General features: G+C 35.9%; 1 protein-coding gene across 1 annotated transcript in view; it reads right to left on the bottom strand.

The window, feature by feature from the left end:
- LOC145258116 (beta-mannosidase-like) overlaps positions 1-22,327 on the bottom strand; it is a 104,908-nt gene that overhangs the window by 48,782 nt on the left and 33,799 nt on the right. The window contains exons 2-4 of the mRNA XM_080115860.1: positions 21,927-22,073; positions 13,950-14,098; positions 8,950-9,149 (exon numbers count right to left, since the gene is read on the bottom strand). Coding sequence (XP_079971986.1) covers positions 8,950-9,149; positions 13,950-14,098; positions 21,927-22,073 — 496 coding nt within the window. The remainder of the gene's footprint in view (positions 1-8,949; positions 9,150-13,949; positions 14,099-21,926; positions 22,074-22,327) is intronic.

Raw genomic sequence — 22,327 nt, 5'->3', positions numbered from 1 at the left:
TACATTATATGCAATGTTCGTCATGCTTTCGAATACGATCCTTATTTATCCTACATATATGCCACACAATCTTAAGCAATGTTTGTGTAGCGTACATTCAATATTGCAATGCTAAAACACCTGCACATAACCAATATGAATCGGCCACATCACGCAGGTTCTTACGAATGCATTGCTGATTAAAAATCATGTTCTAACCAATATAGATTAACTTGTGTATGAAAAACAAGTCTTGTGAAGACCCACGGGAAACCATGAAAGCATCTTTGTATTAGTGCTGGGATTGTTCAAACTAAACCAAAGATCAGTTTGATCAAAGAATGCAAAAATTTAGGCCTTGCATGATGAAAAGAGAAAGGTTCTTTCATAATTGGCACCAACCAGGCACACAATAATAAAACCTAGCTGAACCCGTGGAAATTCCATGGTAGTTGAAACTTTAAAACACACATCAGTAAGAAACTTCTTTTCACATAATCAAACAATTACAATGAGGTTGGACCATTAAAGATTGAACTAAGTCACGAAGCTCTGGATCTTCAGGTCCAGGTGTCTCTGCTAACAATTGCATTGATTTGTTGAACTGTTCTCATCTTATTCTGATCTCGCAACATTATGATCAAGTGCCAGTGTGGTAGCCATCTTTTTTGAAATTCAATAACAAAGATTTGCAAATAGAATTCCTAGTACGTCTGTCTTTAATGTCTTTCAAAAGTTCAGCTAGATGTACATGAATCACACGTGATATTAAGTCAGGTCGATTTTGTGTAAATTCTGATGACCCCAAGTTGTTTACTATTTTAGGACATCTTGGATTACACATTTATGTAAGGAATAGGTCTGGTATTTACAAAAAACTGCTTTGTACCAATTTCAACATGACATGTAAGTAGGTAATAATGTTTTCACCTGAAATGTGCAAGTTTAAAAGATCACTAATCAACAAAAGTACCCTATGATTTTACTTATCTTGACATGACACTTAAGTAGGTAATAATGTTTTCACCTGAAATGCATTGGAATTTGTACTTATTTCAACAGGACATGTAAGTAGGTAATAATATTTGCACCTGAAATGCGTTTGTATAAAAGACCCCTAATCAACAAAAGCACCCTATGATTGTGAATATTTGGACATGATACTTAAGTAATGTTTTCACCTGAAATGCGTTGAAATTTGTACTAATTTCAACATGACAGGTAAGTAGGTAATAACTTTTGGAGAGGTAATGGTTTAACTGATTTTTTAACTGATAAGTGACTAAAGGGAGACAATTCGTTTCTCATTAATGCAATGTTTTTTTTTTTTTTTTTTGGTGACACTGAATGGACAAACAAGTAAATTAATATTTAGATTTTCAAAGTCTAAAGACAAAGATGCAACATATTTCCTATTTCATTTTTAAGACCAATATTTAGTTTCTTTTAAATGACTATACCTTTGTTCCACACAGTTGGTTTGGTTGTTTTTGTTTTACAGCATATCAACCCTTTTTGGATTATTTAATGCCGAATCCAGTAATTTTGGCAAAAGTTTTTATGCTTCTTTATATCTTCAAATATTTGTAGAGTTTGGTTTGGTTGTTTTGTAGATAAAATTGTTTTTCTTATGATGTTATGGAACATGATTGAATTTTGCGAATGAAAAGGAAAAAATGAAAAGGAAAAAAAAAAAAATAACATCAGTGTTTGATGTATTTTAGGCCAGGAAGCCAGTATCTTCAGACAGCCTAATCTGATAGCAGTAACCCATTAGCTTCCAAATTAAATGAAACTTTTAGATGTAAATGTATATTATTATTATTACAGTCCCATTAATAGGACGCTGGCAGGTGATGGGTTAAGACCACACAGCTGGCCTTGTATAAAATTGAAACTTAACTTGCACAACGTATTGACCTGTTGAACAACTGGTATGACACATTAAGACATAGTTAATTAGATGCCAGGTTTTGGAGTGAGGATATATTCGAGTTATTTTGTACTTCTGCTCTGACCATAAGACCAAGCTCAACACCCATCAGCAAAAAACAAGCCGTTATAGTTACATCGTGTTTGCTCAGCATACTCAAAGTTTATTAATCCTTCCAAATATACAGCTTAATCACTGGGGCTATGACAACAGCATATTCTTTTTGTTGTTTTGACTTGAGTATATATCAGACACAATTAATCAACCAAGAACCACATCACTCTATATAAAAACATAAGATATCAATCGATGTATCCTTGAGAATCAAAACAAGGAAAAGAATATGCTGTTGTCATAGCTTTAATAGTCACGTTACACTGATTCTGATTAAATCACCAAAGTTAAGCAACATTATGCCTGGTCAGTACTAAAATGGGTGACCATTTGGTAATGCCACGTGCTGTGTGTGCTCTGAATCCTGAAGACGGATGAGCACCACTAGGCTATTCTTGCTAAAGATATGCTGGATGAAATAATGCAGTCCCCACCCCCCCACAAACCTTGGAGGGTTATGGGTCTCATCCAGCCAATCCTTCCCGACAGGTGAATATCTACACAAGGAACCTTTCTTGATGTGGATTAGTCTTGGGATGATAAATTGGAATTGGAAAAAAAAAAAAATCAGAATTTGTGTGTGTGTGTGAGTATTGGAAAAATTTTAACTTAATTTCCAATTCCTAAAACGATTCTTTCATTTTTTCAAACTTAATTTTCTATTAGTGGTTGATATTAATGAAAAAAAAAAAAAAAATATTTGATTTTAATCTAGCAGTAAAATTAAAATCTAAAAGATAGGTAAGAATGACATGAGGGGAAAAGAATGGCACAGGTAAAAATGGACGGAGTGGAAAAATAAGATAGACTCGCATAAGTGAAAAATATAAATGAGGAGCTTATAAAAACCTTGAATAAAAAAAACAAACTATTAAATTAAAAATAATATATCTACATTTAAAAATAGATAAGGATTCTCTGCTATCCCAGAAAAGCAAAATGCAGGTTCTTTTTCTTACCAAGGTACTTCTGCATTTTGCTCTGGATAAATATAGCACCAGTAGCATTTTGCTGAGGCATAAAACCAAACTATGGTAGAAAATAAGAATAAGGAAAAGCTACGATAACTTGAATTGTGTTTCCATGATAGGGATGTGATCAAATAAAAGAATTTACCCTAAACGCAACTTTCATAATTTAAAAACGAGAAATATATCCCTCAATGATAATATATCTAAATGAATTTTTACTCTTTTTAAGCGATTTTAGAATCAGAATCGTTAATTGTATCCAAATCGGGGAAAAAATTTTGGAATCGTCCCATCACTTTCTTTTTAAATTGTTATTGCGCCCCAAACAAGGCACAGAGCCACTTAGTCGTGAGGGGCTACAGCTTGGAACTAGATTTGCAGGGATACTATTTAAGAATGGTGAGATGTCTGTTTAAATAACACTTGAATTTTTGTATGTTAGTACAGTCAGGGAAACAAGAGTCCGAGAGGGAATTCCAAAATGCAGCAGTCCGAGGGAAAAAAAAAACTATTATAGAAGGTTTTATGGCATCTAAGAGATCTCTACAGTGTATGAGTGAGATTTTGCTGCTTGTTGGGTTTGTTGAGGTATTGGTCGAGGGAGTACTAGTGCTCAGAGTTCATCAGAGCACTTGCCATAGAAATATTTGTAAAACACGCGCAAGGATGTCATGTTTTGGCGATGGGACAGAAGTTGGAATTTAATCAGTAGTTCAGGACCTATTAGGTCGGCAACTTTTTTATTACTTTGTCTAAGAGCAGTGGCAGATGCACCAGCCCAGATGTGGATAAAAAGAAAATCGACTGTCGATGAAAATGAATAAAAAAAAAACAAAAAAAAACTTCAGACTTGACTGAATCTATCCATCTGTTGCTTTCTTTAGTCGACCTTCTCACTGCCAACTGCTTTTTATTTTCTCGCCTTTTCTCTTCCTCACCAGCAATGTCTTCCTCTTTCAACAGCTGTAACTTCAACACAAGATCTCCAAAATAGTTTCTTTGTGTCACATCAGCAATCCAGTAGACATCGTGGAATATATTATCTATTTTAAAATTATGAAAGCTGGCAATATGGCCAATTCTTTTATCTTACCCAACACCCAACACCCTTCCATCTCCCATGCATGATGGGAACCCAATTCGAGCAATCCTACCTTTTGCTTATTGTTATTTTAAACCGGTGTTAGGTTTTATACCCGAGAAAAGTACCACTTGTGCTATATTCCTCCTGAGTAAAAATGCAAGTACCTTGGTATGAAGAGGAACCGTTATTTTGCTTTTGTTGATTTGCAGAAAGCTTTCGATCGAATGCAAAAAAATGTTTTTTTATGAAATTGGCCTAAAATTCTTTTATTGTATTTTCACCCCAAATAAGGTACAGTGCCACTTTGATGTAGATAGCTACTATCTAGGACATAAATTGCATGGATACTATGCAGAGAGTTGAGCAGCAAGATGTATGTTTACATTTGAACTTCTGCATGTCAGTACAGTCAGGGAAGTAGAGGTTTTGTTGTTTTATTGCATATTGAATGCGGAATCCAATAATTTTAGAAAATAAGTTTTTATGCTTCAAGTTCTTTATATCTTCAAATATTTATTCATTGCGTTTGGTTTATTTGTTTTTTTTTTTTTTTTTGTTTTGTTTTTTACTTTGCAGAACAATCTTGAATTTTCCAAAAGGAAAGAAAAAAAAGAAAAAAAAAAAAACAATCACATTAATATTTAGTGCATTTTGTTTAGGAACCCAGTATCTTCAGATAGCCTGATCTGGTAACATCAGATGCCCGAACAGGCATTACCACTCCGGGCCAAAGTGGACCTGGGAGCATTGGTAACAAAGGGGCAACTCTACATTCCCCTACATCCCTCATATCCAAGGTTTCTATTTGTTAAATGTTGGAATTCTGTTTCCTGTGATTAATAAAAATCCTTTTCCTCATTTGATCAAAAGCTGTAGAGTAGGATGTTTTTAACTTTGCTTTGAAAAGAGTTGTTTCTGTCATCGAAGTGTTTCATTTTCCCGGTACTCTCAACTGATCCCTCAACATCACTGAACTTTGGTTGATCCTGCAAAAACTTGTTTAGATGTAAACTTTTTATTGAATGTCTTAAGTTGAGGGTGAAAAAGCGTTGGCTATGGCCGGCATGAGGTGGCGAGGAGAAAGACTTAAAAAGCACGTGTGTAAAAAGACTTTTTAAAGATAATCAAATTTCTATTTGTTTGTTCCTTTGTGACAGTGCCAGATGGCGTGTAGGTTCAAGAGGTTTTAAGTTCAATGACACAGTTAAAAAATAACAGTCACATTACATTTATATAATAGTATCAAATAACAGATACATCAGCGTTATATTTTTTATACAAATATTATTGGCTACATATTTGCAGACAAGTTTCAGCTGTGAGTTTATTCAACTTTCAGCTTTTTCAACCTATTTTTAAAACTCTTGAATATGGTTTGTAAAATGACTGAAGAAGCTGAATTTATAAAATCGCAGTTGAAATGTGTATGCACACATGTTTGTATAAATAAATAAATTTTATACTTGTATATTTTTCATTTGAGACAATGTTGCTGGCAGATTTGTTGGGATCCAAAGAAATTGTGACGCATTGCAACATCTGTTTACACCTTCAAAAAATCCTGAAATTGCTCTATGCAGTTTCAGAACCTGTTTAACATCTATTCAAGCAGAGTTGATTATTCCACTAATATTTCATGTGTAGTTAAAGAAAAGTTTTTTTTTAAATTTTTTTTTTTTTTTTTTTTTTACAAAGGAGTCACCACATATCAACCCGGATGTGTCAAGTTCGAATCCAGTTAGTTCCACAGAAACTTTTTCAGTTAAGGATGTCGGCAACCTTCATGATTCCTCTCGTAAATACTTAATAGAAAAAATTTGAACAACAGGATGATTGGAAAGTAAGATCGAAAGTATATTTGAAATTTATTACTAAAATATAATTCTTACAAGTAATTAATAGGGGTGGTGGAGGGAGAGTTATTTTTTCCTTTAGTCCTCACATTCCATGAGTGCTATTTTTGATGAGGGAGAAAAAAAAAAAAAAAAAAAAAAAAAAAAAAACCTTCCATTTTCAGCATCAACTATTGTCTTGAGTTGGTGATATGTGTAGATTTTAAAATCCATCGTCATTCATCTACCAATGTGTCCATCTTAGTAACTTTAGTCTTTGAATGGAGGATTTAACCTTGGCAAGTGTTGCATGCATGCTATCTTCACAGTATCGGCGACCACGGCTCTCCAAATTGTAGAGCCGTGGCAAATCTCGAGACGACAAGTAAAGATGTTTCAGTGTTGCTTTTCATCTCGACTTGGGGTTGCCCCCAGATACCAATCTGGAAATTTCTACGATTCAGTGTGGGAAATATATCACCTAACCTTCCTAATTGGTCACCCATCTGGTACTGGCCAGGCTCATCATTACTTAACTTAGGTGATCTGGTGAGAACCGGTGTGTCAACATGATTGTGCCATATATATATATATATATATATATATATATGTGTGTGTGTGTGTGTGTGTGTGTGTGTGTGTTTTGACCGATTAGTAAAAAAGAAAAATAACTTGTGAAATCAGTTTATGCGGTTTCCAAGTGTTTTGAAAAGAGTGTCAAATGCTGGCATCCATATTAAATTCTAAATAAACCTGATGCTATAAATTTTCTTAGTATTTTCATTTCTTACTAATACTTAATAATAGGGTGTTGCGTTCTAATCAACCTGTAGATAAAGATTGAGGAAATAAATGCCAACAATAATAATCCGATTCATTTAAAATGATGATGCTGATGAACACTAGTAGTCTAGGACTCAATTCGCATGCTACTGATCGTGCCAAACGATTTGCATAATCTGACAAGTCTTCTCTCACTATCCTGGATGTCTAGAACAGTTAGCGCTCCCTACCAATTACCGAGAAAGTACTCAAGTCGTGTGAGCATCCATCATCACAATGTTTGAATCTCTGATCAATGACACAAAACTCATTCGCTTCTATTTTTATTGTAGCACTCTCCAAGCTCAATATCTAACCTTTCTATAAAAGAGGAGGTTTTATAAACATACCATTTTGTCTTTAAATGTTCCTATTTACTTGCCTCTCCACGAGGGCAGAGTTAGACGCAAGGTCGGTTTTTAATGTGGGGGAAATCCAGCTCCCCACAAAAAAGGGGAACTCTGGATAGGAACGAAAATAAAAATTCTCTCAGTCATGTCATAAAGGACCTCTGTTCCACCGACCGAGGACAGAAAAGGTGAAGTGTAGCATCAGAACAGATACTACACTTTGTTTCTGGCTCAAAGAATGTTATTCCTATCCTTTAAAAGTGACTTTTTTTTTACGAGATTTCAAGTAACAATTGAAGAATATTTAGATGAGGCTGCAGACTAATGTTCTTATCTTCGATGGTGAAACATAAGTGCTGATCAACTCTCAGTGACATACCCTCGATACTTTTTTTTGTTTTGTTACAAAGTCACCACTTATCAAGGCCCGGAGGCCACTCAATGATAAGGGTCTATGAGTGTACAGTGGTCAAGGGGAACACGTACTCATCGTTAGCAGTGGAAATTTGGTAAATTGATAACTTAAGGGAATGGCTCATCAAGAATTTGTTCACATTGGACTTGAAGGCGACCATATTGTAGTCAGTTGGAAAACGGAACAGAATTCCTCAGTCGTGCAGTTCTAAGAAAGAAGCTCGGTCCATGGAATTTGCGCTAAGGTTTAGACACAGATAATGAGTGGAGGAAATTATTGAAAATGGTTTCAGTTAGACGAATGTTTTTTATGACAGTCAGGCCAGGGGAGACCATAGATTGGAGCTGAGATGAACACTTGCCATATAAATAATAAAGCAGAGACTCCCAATGTCTCTTCTGTGGGAAAGAGGTTCTAGGGAAGAGAAAAGAGCATTCCCCACTAGGCTACGAAGTCTATTTTGAACTATCAAAGCAAGATAAGATTCTAGAAGCTCCTGCCCAGATGTAGCAACAATACTCCATCCTTGGATTCACTTGGTAGGATGTAGAGATATATATCTCTGCATCAGCAGTGAGATATCTACTGGAGTGGTAGAATGATCCCACCATTTTCCCAGCAGTCCTAGCAACGGATTTGATATACGTGTTCCATCTCAGATCAGGAGTAAAGGTCAGACCTAGAAGTTTGTCAAAACATGGAGCCTCTTCAAGACGAGAGCAATTCATTTCGATTGATTCCAGGCAGGGATCAGAGCATTGATGATGGAAAGAATACAATTATAAAATGTCTGACAGAACAAAAACAAGTTACTCCTGTGGATTAAATAAACCATTCTGCATGGAATTCGGTACAGATTCCAAGGTTTGACAAGATGCACCTGAAGTAGGTTGGAGGTTAAATTGGCCGAAACGTGAGAATGACATCCAAGATGAAACCTGTTACAAATATTTTTGATATGATGGGAGTATGATTATCGAAAATTGGAACGTTCTATTTATAGACATTGACGAATCAAATGGAGTTGATTCCAGGCAGGGATCAGAGCGTTGATGATGGAAAGAATTGCTAACAACCAATCAGAAACCAGAATTGTTCCATAAAAATGTTAGATCTTTTAGCATTCCAGCACATAATTTTTTTGTGTCAACATGAGATATTTTGCCCTTTGCCTGCAAAATTATAAAGTCCAGGACCTGCACAGAACAGCTACCCACTGAAAATTCTTCACCTCCAGAATTTGTATAGAATGGCTACCCATCGGAAACTTTTCTGAATTAAACAGGATTTCCAATTCAAGTAGTCTGAAGAATCCAAATTTTCAACTAAAAGACAAAAAACTCAACATTACGTTCTCTAGAGCACAACGGAAACCCTTAATAGCAGGCTAAAACACACAAGTGTCAGATGTTGTGAAGATTTTGTGTACCGATATAAATAAATGCTTACCAAATTCCTTGATCAGGAAATGCTGGTCCCCAGTCCCAGCTGAAAGAGGCCTGCATCTTCCGTAGCATATTAACATGACATTCTCCATTCTGTTTGAAAGGAGGACAACGAGGCGGAACCGGATACGGTAACTTGTCGAACAAAGCCTGAGCTGCAGTCACGGGGGATGTAAACGCCACTTCCAGTTCATTATCACCATTCTGTAAAAAAAAAAAAACATTTTGTGCATCAGCAATTAAAAATAAACTTTTTTAATATTTAACTAATTTTTTTTTATTGAGATGAGAAATTTATATTATTCATTCATTCATTGCGAACTATTATCCTCATCTACTTGCTGTTTCAGGTGGTTAACCGCGACAGGATAGGAATGCCGAATCTCCTAACTGCATTCTCAGCAACGTGGTTAACCACCCGACAAAGGCCAGAGGTATAGTTGGCCGAAACGTCATGAAACAATAACTAGGAGATGAGGATAATAGTCCGCAATAAATAAATGGATTTTTTTTTTTTTTTTTTTTTTTACTTGGGAGTCACCACTTTTTAAAAAAAAAAAAGTATTTTCACCCCAAACAAGGCACAGTGCCACTTTGAAGTAGGGGGAGGGGGAGTTGCAGGGGCATTATGAAGGGAGATGAGTAGCGAGATGTTTGTTCACATTACACTTGAGAATCACGGAAGGGAGTTCCAAAGTCTAGCAGTTCTGGGACAGAAACTATTGGAGTAGAAGGCTTTCTTACACTTAGGGATCTCTACTGTGAAGTGGTGGGACTTAGCTGCTTGTCAGGTTTGTCAGGGGTAGTCACGTCCACAAGTGCAAGTCCTTGTAGTTTGTCAGAGCATTTACCATTAAAGTACTTGTAGAACAGGCAGAGGGATGCAGCATTTCGTCGGTGGGACAGAGGCTTAAGCCTAGATGACAGTTCAGGACCTATCAGGTTGGCGACTCTTTTGAACCCTGTCCAGGAGTAAGAGACAAGCAGCAGATGCACCAACCCAAATGTGACAACAGTACTCTATATGGTGGCCTTATAGAGGTATAGGATACTTTCAGGCATAAGTAGTTTTCTAGAACAGTAGAGAGCCCATCTTTGCAGCAGCCTTGGCAATACTCTCAATGTATCTATTCCAGTGTATGCTCCCTGTAAACATTAGGCTGAGGAGTTTAAAGGAAGTACTTTTGGGTAATGTGTTCTTGGCCATTGCTATTGGTGGTAGAGAAGGTTTCTTGTAATTATTGAAGGAAACAAGCTTAGTCTTGCCAGCATTGAATGTGATCATCCATTTTAGTCCCCATTTCACTACAGATTGGAGGTCTTACTCTAGTGTTTCTGCCATTTCCTTAGATAGGTGTTGATTTGTTTTCCTCTCGTGCCTGTTATAGAGAATGGTGTCATCAGCAAATATACCCATCTCCAAAACAATTTTATCAGGGAGGTCATTTATGAATATTAGGAATAATAAAGGTCCAAGGATAGACCCCCAGAGGTACTCCCACATTTATATCATATTGTTTAGATGTATGACCGTCGAGGGCAACTTGGATTTTGCTCTTAAGAAGGATTTAATTACATTGTGTATTCTTCCATGATACTATATGATCTAATTTTCCTTAGAAGACCATCGTGCTATACCCTGTCAAAAGCCTTAGATATATCAAGGGCTACCACTCTACCCTCCCCTGTTTTGTCCAGTGAATGGTATATGCGTTCAGAGATTACAGTTAAGATATCTGCTGTGGAACGTGCTTGCCTAAATCCATATTGATTGTCGGTCAGGAGTTTAGCTGCTGTAAGGTGTTGGACAAGGGCTTGATTAATTAAGGACTCAAATATTTTGGCGAAAAGCGGGAGAAGGCTAATGGGGCGATAATTTAATGGGTCAGTTCTTTCACCAGAATTCTTGAAGACTGGTACCACAGAAGCGGTTTTCTAGCAGTGGAGAAAGCAAGATTCGTTAAGGCATTTATTGTAAAGTTTGGAGAGAACTGGAGCAACCTCAGTGGAGCATTTTTTTTATTAGCACAGCCAGGATGAGAAGGTCCACTTGCTTTTGAAGTGTCTAAGTTTTTTATGATACAATGTACGTGAGAAGAGGTGATTTTCAAATCATCTAGTGTGACGTCTGTCCGCAAAGGAAAGTCAGAGAGGGAGTGGTGTGCCAGGTCCAATGTGGAGTTTGAGGCAAACCGACTGGCAACAGGTTAGCCTTGTTGGTTGCCATGCAAACAACCTTATGATTGCTTGATAATGGCGGAATCATTGACTACCCATTATTTACTACACTGTAGTAGATTTTCCAAAAATCACGGGTTCCTAATTTCTCTGCTTCGAAGCATTTTCTGGTCATTTCAGTGTATTCTGTCTTAGCTGTCGCTATTTTTCTCTTACAATTACTTCTAGCTTCTATATACTTCTGTCTGTTTGAACTGGTTAAATCTGCAGTACCCATGCTACCTTTGAGCAATCGCAGCTGCACAAGCAGAATAAACCCTCGGGAAGAGTGAGGTTTGCTATAGAATTTTCGTGTGGGAACGTGTACTTCAATTGCAGTTTTGAACCTTTCAGTGGTCTAATTTGCACAATGTTCCACTGGAAGAGAAAAGATATTTCCCCATGGTGCATCTCTGATGAGTTCCCTGATGGCTTCCCAGTCAGCCTTTTTGTAATACCTCGTTGTTTTGAGCAGTGGGTCTTCAGTTTTAGGGAGAAAATTATCAAGGCCTGAAGGCCACCCGAGGAGAATAGTTAATGAGTGTAAGGTGGTAGTGTAGTAATCGTTAATAGTTTAAATTGGATAGAATTTGATTTATGGGAACGGTTAAACAAGAATTTGTTTACATTGGATTTGAAGGTTACTATATTATATTCAACCGGGAAGCAGGCCAGTGGAACAGTGTTCCACAGGCGGGCAGTTCTGAGAAGAAGCTAGTTCATGGAATCTGCACTTAGACTGAGGCAAAGTTAAAGAGTGTGCGTGTGTGTAAAGGGGGAATCATATATAGTTGTTGTGGCTAGTCAAGTGTTTTTGTGAAAGTTTAGCAAAGAGGGACCATAGATTGGAGTTCAGTCGAGCACTTGCCATGAAAATAATGATAGAGCAGAGACATGCTCGCAACGTCTGTTCTGTGGGAAAGAGGTTGCAATGTACACTACAATGTATTGTGGACGAAGTTACTGTAGGAGGCACGTGAATCTTCTTCCGGCATATGAATGCACGTGAATCTTCTTCCGGCATATGAATGCACGTGAATCTTCTTCCGGTAAGTCCTCAACTGACTAGCGCAGGTAATCAATCGATTTGATTGAAAAATGGGTGATTTCACCGATTTCGATGACAATAAGTGTGGAACATTTGTTGATCCTATTTCAATCCCGGGCAACGTCAGATCTCTCTACCAGTCTATTATATAAATAAACATTCATAATTTTTTTTTTTAAACAGATTGAATACACTATGAAATCTGTTTCATTTCGAAGCATCATAGTTTTAGAAATTCAAAAATAGTACATTGATGTATAAATAAAAATAGTACATTGATGCATAAATAAAAATAGTACATTGATGCATAAATAAAAATAGTACATTGATGTATAAATAAAAATAGTACATTGATGTATAAATAAAAATAGTACATTGATGTATAAATAAAAATAGTACATTGATGTATAAATAAAAATAGTACATTAATAGCAAAAAATGAATTCCCAACAAATAAAGCAGATGATGCCATGAACGGAAAATCGAAACCAAAAATTTTTAAATTTAGTTTTAGGTTCTACCAACTTAGCTATTTGGACTTTCTCATGAACAGAGATTTAAAAATTATCTTTAAATGTAATTAAAGCTTTGGCGTGACGTCATGGACTTGCGATTTCTGTCATTCTTCAAAACATGAATTCAAACATAAGTGATAAAATTTTTTTTTTTTTAAATTAGTAAACATTATCACACGTAGCACAGTGGATAGAGATGTTGAATATCTATGGTCCCTGGTGAGTATTCTGATGATAGCGGTTTCAATCCTACCCAAAAACCGTCCAGAGGTTTACTTGGCCAAAAAACATGCGAGACAACAACTATGGAAGGCAGTAATTGCTGAGGATGCAGGAAATTCGGAGTTCCTATCCTCTCGTGGTTACCACCTGACGAAGGTCAGAGGAATAGTTGGCCGAAACGTCATGAAAAAAAACGACTAAAAATATGAAGATAATAGTCCCCATTAAATAAATTAATTATCAATATCATTGGAAATAATGTGATTAGTCCAAAACAATTTATTTTGATTTAACTACGTATTGGAGTTAAAAATCATTTAATAATTTGCGCTGGCAGGGCCGATAATTCTAGTATTAAAAAAAATACACAAGTTCACAACATTATATAAAAAATAAAATAAATATAAAATAAAAATAATACAAGGTGCTTATTTACTTAATTTTGTTGGGACTCGTGCAAATTGCCTATCACCTTATTCAACATTCAAAAACATTAGCAACACGATAGAACAAGTCAGAATAATTATATGAAAAAAGAATTTTTGACTTTTTAAAATGTTGAATGCAAGTCAAGCAGAATTTATTAAAGTTGTCATACACTTTTAGTGAGATTGAGTAATTTGTATGTCACGGGATTTAGGTGTTTTTTTTTTTTTTAATTTTTAGTGTTTGATGGGAGCGAGGAAGAGAGAGCACATGAGCGTACACACAAGAAAGCAAGAGAGAAAGCACATACAAGCTAGAGAGTACTCAAGAAAACACGGGGGGGTGGGAGAGAAACAAAAAGAAACAAATACAGAGAAAGAGAGTCAGAAAGAGACTGAAAGACACACAGAAAATGAAAGACACACAGAAAATGAAAGACACACAGAAAATGAAAGAAAATGAAAGAGAAAATGAAAGAAATACATTGCAAAGAAAGAGAAAAAATTGGAGCCTTTTATAAAGTTATTTTCTTTAATGCTTGTAAACTCACATATAAATAAATAAAATAAATCTTACCTTGACATAATTTTTAATATCAAACTCATAACGAACAAACATGTTGGATGTGTTTCCAATCATGTGACCATTGAGCGAGACTTGAGCCACTGTATCAAGACCATCACAAACCAATACGATGTGTTGGCTACGAAGCATTTTGTTTGTAACTACAATAGAAAATCGGAAACAAATTAGAATCATCTAACATATACAGTTATATTGTCGGATTTTCTAAAGTTAAAACCAAACAGCAAATCAATGCTTAAAATCATTTTAGTTTATGAAATTTGAAAATACTACGGGATAGGGGGGGGGGGGCACCCGGCTTGCCGGTCGTAAAATATGCTAAAATGTGATATTTTTATTTGTCCAGATTTCGTACATATTATTACAGAGTTGCGATTTCAAAAGTTGACGGTTCATTACTTAGGACTTCTGCTCTCCCATGGCCGATGGAATGAGAGTATGCTACAACTGTGGTTTAAATAAAGGGTTCCATTTGAAATTACTTGCAGATTCCCAAGTTTAACAGAAAAATTCCAGAGTTCGACAACATACACATGAATAAAGTCGGCAGTTACATTGACCCAAACGGTGTGAAAATGACACTCAAGATGAGAACATTAATCCGAAGAATCCAAATAAGAATAACCAATCTTCATCTCAAAAATTCAGAAACGTAATGGATAAACTAAATTTGTACAATTTGCAGATGCTGCTTGGGTGCTAGCCTCTTCATGATGAATTACCAAACAAAGCTTAACTCCAAATAACCGATAGTTGCCAAATCTGCAATTAAAGAAAAATAGAGTCGTTAATTTAAAATTCGCTGCCTCTAAAAACATACGCGCGCACGTGTGTGTTAGGACTAAATTTGAAATCAAAGAATTTGAAAAATTCAATAATGTTTATTCTTAGACCATATTCAACCAAGCAGCATTAAGTGCAAATTATTTCACATTTAGGTCTGGGATTTCTGAGTAATCCCAGGCGGAAATGTGGAATAGTTCGATTTCGAACACGAACACGAACACACACACACACACACACACACGAACACACACACACACTGAATGTGTGTGTGGTCACGAATAGGCTCCTATATGGTTGACTATTTTAAAAAACTGATTACATATAATGATAGATGTATCGAGACACAGGAATGGGTATGTTTGATCTGGCAGAACGGTGGTTCATTAAAATTGTAGGGTCTGTGTTCGTGCCTGGTCCACAAAGTATGTAAATAAAAAATTAAAAAAAAACGTTTACAAGTGTTTTTGATATAGATGTACATAAGACATACTTATCAAAGTATTCTTAACTTAAATAGGGAAGGTATAATAAAATTGTGGGGTCTGCGTTCGCGCCTGGTCTCCATAGAATGGAAATAGGCACAAACTTTAATAAAGACTTTTTATGTCTATCTGCGTAAGTATACTTTGATAATTATGTTTCAGTTTGAAGAAATATGGTATAATAAAATTATGGGGTGTTCGTTCGCACCTGACCTCTATAGAATGGATATATGTCACACAGTTTAACAAGGTTTTTTAATATAGATCCACAGAATATTGTGATAAGTGGTTCGGTGTGAACAGGTATGGTATAATAAATTATGGGGTTTATCTATTTTATTTTTACTTTCATCATATTTTGCTTTGGTTTTCATACCCCCAAATTCGAAGCTATCTCTTTACAACCCTTCCTTTTCATAACCTATCATACTTTAATAAATCAGAATCCATTTTCTGTAGGCTGTTTTTGAACCCAGTCAACGATGGGTACTTTTGCTAGTAATATATATATATATATATATATATATATATTTTTTTTTTTAAATATAATGGGCGGAAGTCTCTTGAGAGCTCTTTCAGCTATCATCTCATCAGGAGAAAATCGATAGCGTACAAATAATAATACTATGTCGAAAGTAAAGAGTTCTGATGGGGAACTATTGAATGTGTAAAAAATTACGGGTACACTGAAATAAAGTTTATTAACGTTTAAAAAACGATTAAAATATTGGCACAACGAGGGGGGAAAAAAAAAAAAAACGGGAGAAAAGATTCACAGTTCCCGAAAGAGAAACAATGCATTAGATGTTTCTTTCTGCCGGCACAAAGAAGGTGTCCGCATCGCAATAGAGAGACTCCAAAATCTTTAAATGGTTTCTGGAGTCCGCTCTATGTAGCACCTCGAACCATTCAATTTTATAACTATCGGCACAGCACGAGTTGTCAACCAAATGCTGGCCAATAGAGTCCAAGGCTGCAGAAGGAGGGAGACTACCAGACCCCATCCTCCCTTGTCTGATCTTCGATGGAACATGCTGGTTTATAGGAGTCAAAAGATGCAAGGATGTTCGCCCCACATAACCAAATCGCACTGGCATTTGCATTGATATACAATATTGCTATTTTGGATGTAAGGCAAACTATCCTTGCAAAAAGAAGGAAATGCAGGTCTCGTAGTATATACCAAATGCAAGGACACAGAATAAAAGCAGTCATAAATAACCCACTGCATATTTCAGATATGTTGATGACACTTTTGCTGTTTTTCCATCGCAAAGTGAAGCATCGATATTTTTTGATAGGTTGAATTCTTTGCATGGAGCTCTAAAGTTTACTATGGAAAGTGAGAAGGACAATTCGCTTCCCTTCTTGGATGTTCTTGTCGAACGTTCAAGGGGGGCTTTCTCACTACAATTTATAGAAAGCCGACATTTACTGGCCTATATGTGAACTGGTTGTCTTTTGTACCAAAATCACCTAAGGTCGGCTTAATACTTTGGTACATAGAGCCCTCATGATTTGTTCACCTCACAGATTGGATGCCGAACTCGATAAGATCAGGGAAATATTCATCAATAACGGTTATCCTGTTGACCTTATTGATGACTATTTTCAAAAAGGTTGCGGATTTTAAATCCCATAAAAAGTTTGGACCTTTGAAATGCCCAGTTTATTTAAAATTACCGTGGATTGGGGAAAATAGTAACAGACTTTCCAAACAGATTCGCAGAAGTATTTATGACTGCTTTTATTCTGTGTCCTTGCGTTTGGTATATACTACGAGACCTGCATTTCCTTCTTTTCGATAGGATAGTTTGCCTTACATCCAAAATAGCAATATTGTATATCAATTCAAATGCCAGTGCGATGCAGATCGTTTGGTTCGGACTAATAGGTGCAAAGTTGACCTGAACAGGAGTTTTGTGCGATTTAAGGTGGTTGACGTAGCCAGCTTTTGACAAAAGCACTCGTTAACAAGTGTGGCATTTCCAGCTCTGTGTGTCATGGTTAAGACCATCAATTACACCTTTGCGAAGATCTCGCTTCAGATTGCTGTGGGCCTGCTTTCTTTTATCTAGAGCATCACAACTTTCACGTACAAGCTTTCGCCACTTTGGCCTTTGCAGAGTAAGTTCTTCCCATGTGTCGATGTCGATTCGTAAGACTTTCAAATTATTCTTTGTAGAGTCCCTGAACCTCTTCCTAGGCTTTTGTTGAGGGCGCTTGCCATTTTCCAGCTCCCTGTAAAACATTTGTTTTGGCAGCCTACAATCTTTCATTCGAACCCAGTGGCCCAACCAACACATGTGAGATCTGATTACAAGGGTCTCACCACTAGAGCAACATGCTCTCACAAGGACTTCAGTATCGGGTACTTGTGCTTGCCACTTGATGTTTAAGATACGTCTCAAGCATTTTGGTGAAATCGTTCAAGCCATTTAATGTGCCTTTGATGCAATGTCCATGTCTCCGATGAATACAACAGTGTGGTTAGCACACAGGTCTTGTACACGCAGTTCTTAGTTCTGTATATACACAAAATTTAATCCCTGAAAGTTTTTCATGGTAAACAACTGATGATCCCAAAAATAATATTAAGACTAGCGTAAATTCTTGCAAGCAAACTAAAGTAGTGATTGCAAGAGATTGATTGACTTACAAGCAAAGGATCTTTTCTGCAAAGGACTTGAGACTGGTGACTTGCTCAATAATATAAGATTTCTCTGGAATTCAAGGCGATTGCAAGAGATTGACTTTACAAGCAATGGAGTTTTCCAAAGAACTGAGCGCTTGAAAAGACGAAACATACATCTATGGATGGCTATATCTTAAATAATTATCCACAGACATGTGTTCTGTCTTTTGAAGACTCATCACTGGCTAGACACAGATGGCATAATAACCAATTAAAAAAAACAAAAAAAAAAAAAAACAAAGAAAGAAAATGGACAAAATGGACGTATTTAATTGTACAATATTTTAATCGGAGGAAAACAAAAGAAAACTCCAGCCAATTTACAAGCATTCTAATCAACTTTTATTTTTAATTTTAAAAATGTTCAGGGGGGGGATCATCTGCAGCATGGGCTATCATCAATATGGCTAGGAACAAAGGCTAGTATCTGTTCTGATACTACACTTCACCTTTCTGACCTAGGTCAGTGGAGCAGAAATCCTTCTAGACTGAGGAAATTTTTATTTTTGTTCCCATCCAGAGTGCCACTTTCTTGGGGAGCTGGATTTTTCCCACACATTAAAAACTGTTGAAGTCTATGGATATTGCAAGATAAGCGCAAAGTAAGTCAAATTGCAAAAAAAAAAAAAAAAAAAAAAAAAAAAAATCATGCACTTCTTGTTACTGATAAATGCCAAAATTTTTCTAAGATTTCATATGGAAACATCTTGGCACATGCCAGATGGCGGATTGATGGATCATAAATTCTCGGCTGGCTTGCGTGGACTCTTCACAGATGTAGCATGGATTGTCGTCATTTGTACTGCCAAAACGCATGATTGTAATTTTTTTTTTTATCAGCAGCATTTTTTATGGCGGAGTTGAGCCAGCTTCTACCAAAAGCAGAAGTCCCTACATAATATCAAATTCACAAGTAGTTCCCAGTTCAGTCACATATATATCCCGGTCAAGAGAAATAACTTTGGGGGGGGGGCGGTTCTTATAGATAGATGTCAATAGAATCTGTATACGACAGTACCCAGTATTCCCAAATAGTCACCCATCTGATACTGACCAGGCTCAATATTGCTTAACATCCATGATCTAAATGAAAACAGATGTATCAACGTGATCATGCTGGTTATAATTTATAAGTATTTTAATGGTAGGTGCTCTGACAAACTACAAGCCCTTGTACCCCCTTGACGTAAATACCCCCCAACAAACCCGACAAGCAGCAAAATCCCACCCCTACACAGTAGAAATCCCTAAATGTAAGAAAGTCTTCTACTAGTTTCTTTTCTAGGACTGCTAGATTTTGGAATTCCCTTCCAGGTTCCTGCTTCCCTGACTGTACTGACATGCAGAAGTTCAAGTGTAATGTAAACAAAACTCTTGTTGCTCAACTCCCTATATAGTACCCTTACAAATTATGTCCCAGATAGTAGCCCCCTACATCAAAGTGGCACTGTTCCTTGTTTGGGGTGAAAAAAAAAAAAAAAAAATGGCTTGAATTTTTTTTGCCTTGCATAGACATAATTCCTAATGAACCGCCCCCTTAAGTAAACACTTCATCAAATCTCCACACTAACGTAATGCACTTGCAATAACCCTTATCCCTGAGTAGCTTCCGGGCCTTGATAAGTGGTGACCACAAAAAAAAAAAAAAAAAGACATTCTTTGAAAGTTTATAGGCGAAGGCAAATTCATTTTGAATAGCACCATGGCAACCAAATTTATTTTCTTAAACGTAGAACTTTTTTTTTTTTTTCTGCGGACTTGTTATGATAGACTATTTGAGAATTGAAACAAAGCGTCATGAAATTCTGTATAAGGAGAACGCGTCAGCTGTTTCCAACTTAATAGCTTCCACTATTTACACAGCAAAAAAAAGTCTTGTATTGTCGTGTGTAAGATGACCTGTACCCTCTCCCCTAATCGCAAGATTGAAGGCCATTTTGTTGCTATTCAAATTAAGCCCATTAGTATATCAACAATGAGCTTAAAACACATCCACAACTATTGTTTGATTTGCCGCCATTTTAAATAACCCCAAAACAAATATTTATGACAAATTAAAATAAATTCAGCCATGAAGACGTATTTACTTACCTTAAGCGGAACTGAAATAATACACAAGATCACCTGTGTGATTAAAGGCCTTAAAATTTGGCACAAATCTGTAGTGTCCGGTGCAGACAAAATAAAAAGAAAAAAAAAAAAATGGCTGAGCTTCTCTTTGTATATGCTTGCAACCTTGTCACCTTATATGCAAATGAGATCTTTCTGGTTTAAATAAAAAGCCTTATTTTTCAGAGACTCGTTTGATTTGGATGTTGAAGTAGCAAATTTTTCACAGCAGTGTGTCGCATTTAATCCCGGAATTTATACTTGGAAGTGCAGCATAATTAACAACCAATCAGGGCAAGTGTAGAATAGTTAACACTTGATTATTTAACCACATCCTGTATCCTTCCCCCACTTGCAAGATTGAAGGCCTCTTTGTTGTTATTTAAATTAAGCCTATTAGTATATATAAAAAAAAAAAAAAATGTCTCCATAATCAGCCACCACCATGGTTTGATTTGGCGCCATTTTAAATAGCAGCCAAACAAAGATTTATGAAAAAAATAAATTCTGCCATGAAAATGTATTTCCTTACATTAAGCAGAACTTACATTGAACTTTCTTGCGAATAATTTCGTTCCAGTTACTGTTTTGTTTGGCTTCCTCTTAATATTAGTGACACATTTAAAAAAAAAATTTTTTTTTAGTTTGAACTGTACTGAAATGTTAACATTATTTAGTAGTGATGGAACGATTCCAATACGATTACCGATTCTGATTCTTTTAAAATCTCTTAATATGTAGTTGTAGAATTGTTTTATTTTTTTCTTTATTATCCAGATTACCGTAAAACCCCATGTATTATATGCATATACTAACAGGGTGACCCAACGTTGCTCGGGATTGAATGATGATTAACAAATGATTCAAACTCCCATATTTTTATTGTCATCGGAATCAATGAAATTGTCCATTTTTCAATCAATACGGTTGATTGCCTGCTCTAGTTTGGGACCCACCGTGGTGCACTGGGAGGAAGCTTACATGCTTCTCACTATGACTTATTTCACGATACATTGCACTGTAGAAAACTTGCTATTTTTATAAAATTATTTTTATGTATGATAGTTTGAATTGAGGTTTAAAATGCAAAAGCCAAGTATCATACTTCAATTGTGCTCTGAGGAGAAACATTCATTTAGAATGTGCCCATTATATCAAAGGACCTACTGTTGATATTATATGTTGAGCCTTTCTTTCAACATATTTAAATGGTTAATTGAGGAGAGGAAAACTATGTTCTCAACTCCTTTACTAATTCAATAGTGGTGAGATATTCAAATATTTATAGGAGAATTTTAATAGAATATCCAAATATGTATTTATAGGAGAATTTTCATAGAATATTCAAATATGTATTAATTTTCATAGAATATTCAAATATTTATGTATTTCATGTACTGATCAACATTAGCACCAGGCAGGGGGGCGCCTGGATTTCTGAGAACTTTGAAGTAAAATGAAACAAAGAGAGAAAGTATATACAGTAAAACCCCAGGGTACGGTGGTCTTAGGATATGATTATTTCAGGTTACGATGTGGAATACGATGTTTTCCAGCTCCTGGTTATGGTATTTGCACCACCTTATGGTGTTATTTATGTCATTTGATTATCTACGTGTGTATTATATACTGTACTGTATTTTGTTACTAATTTTTAATGCTGTACTGTATGAAAATTTATTTAGGTCCCGCCATACGGTGATTTCACCAACCCTAGAATGGATTAATGCCGTATGCCGGGGTTCTACTGTATATTATATTCTAAAACCAAAAGATGTAGTTAAATAATAAAAACTTATGAATTGTTTTATGTAGTATGTCGTACATGTTTCATTGAATAGTGGAAGACCACTAAACAACTCCTCAAATTCAAAAGTTCAAATGGAATCTACTCACTGTTCAATGCTTTCCTGAAGGTCCAATTCTTTTTTGAAATCCATCTGTAATTAACATCATTAAATCCAACATAGGGGTCATCAATAACATTGTTGTTATACAATGCCATGTAGACCCCACCAGGAACTGTGGCGGGATATGTTTCATCTGGAAAAAAAAAAAAAAAAAAAAAAAAAGGTTTGAAGGCATGGTTATAAAAACATGGATGTGATTCTTTAATTGATATAGTGGTTATTATGGTTTCTCATAATTTGAAGTTGTCTCCCTTTGAATTAGGAACTCTCGAACTTATGACACCACAACACATATCAAGTGATGTACACTATTGATCTAGCAAGCAAGGCGCTTTGTCAAGTGTTTTGCATGATTAAAAAAAGTATGAACTTGTTTTTGTTTTTTTG

Source organism: Euprymna scolopes, chromosome 33, assembly GCF_053919585.1.
Source record: "Euprymna scolopes isolate OS-2025 chromosome 33, ASM5391958v1, whole genome shotgun sequence".
Taxonomy (NCBI): Eukaryota; Metazoa; Mollusca; class Cephalopoda; order Sepiida; family Sepiolidae; genus Euprymna; species Euprymna scolopes.
This window is presented reverse-complemented; position numbering and strand designations above follow the sequence as displayed.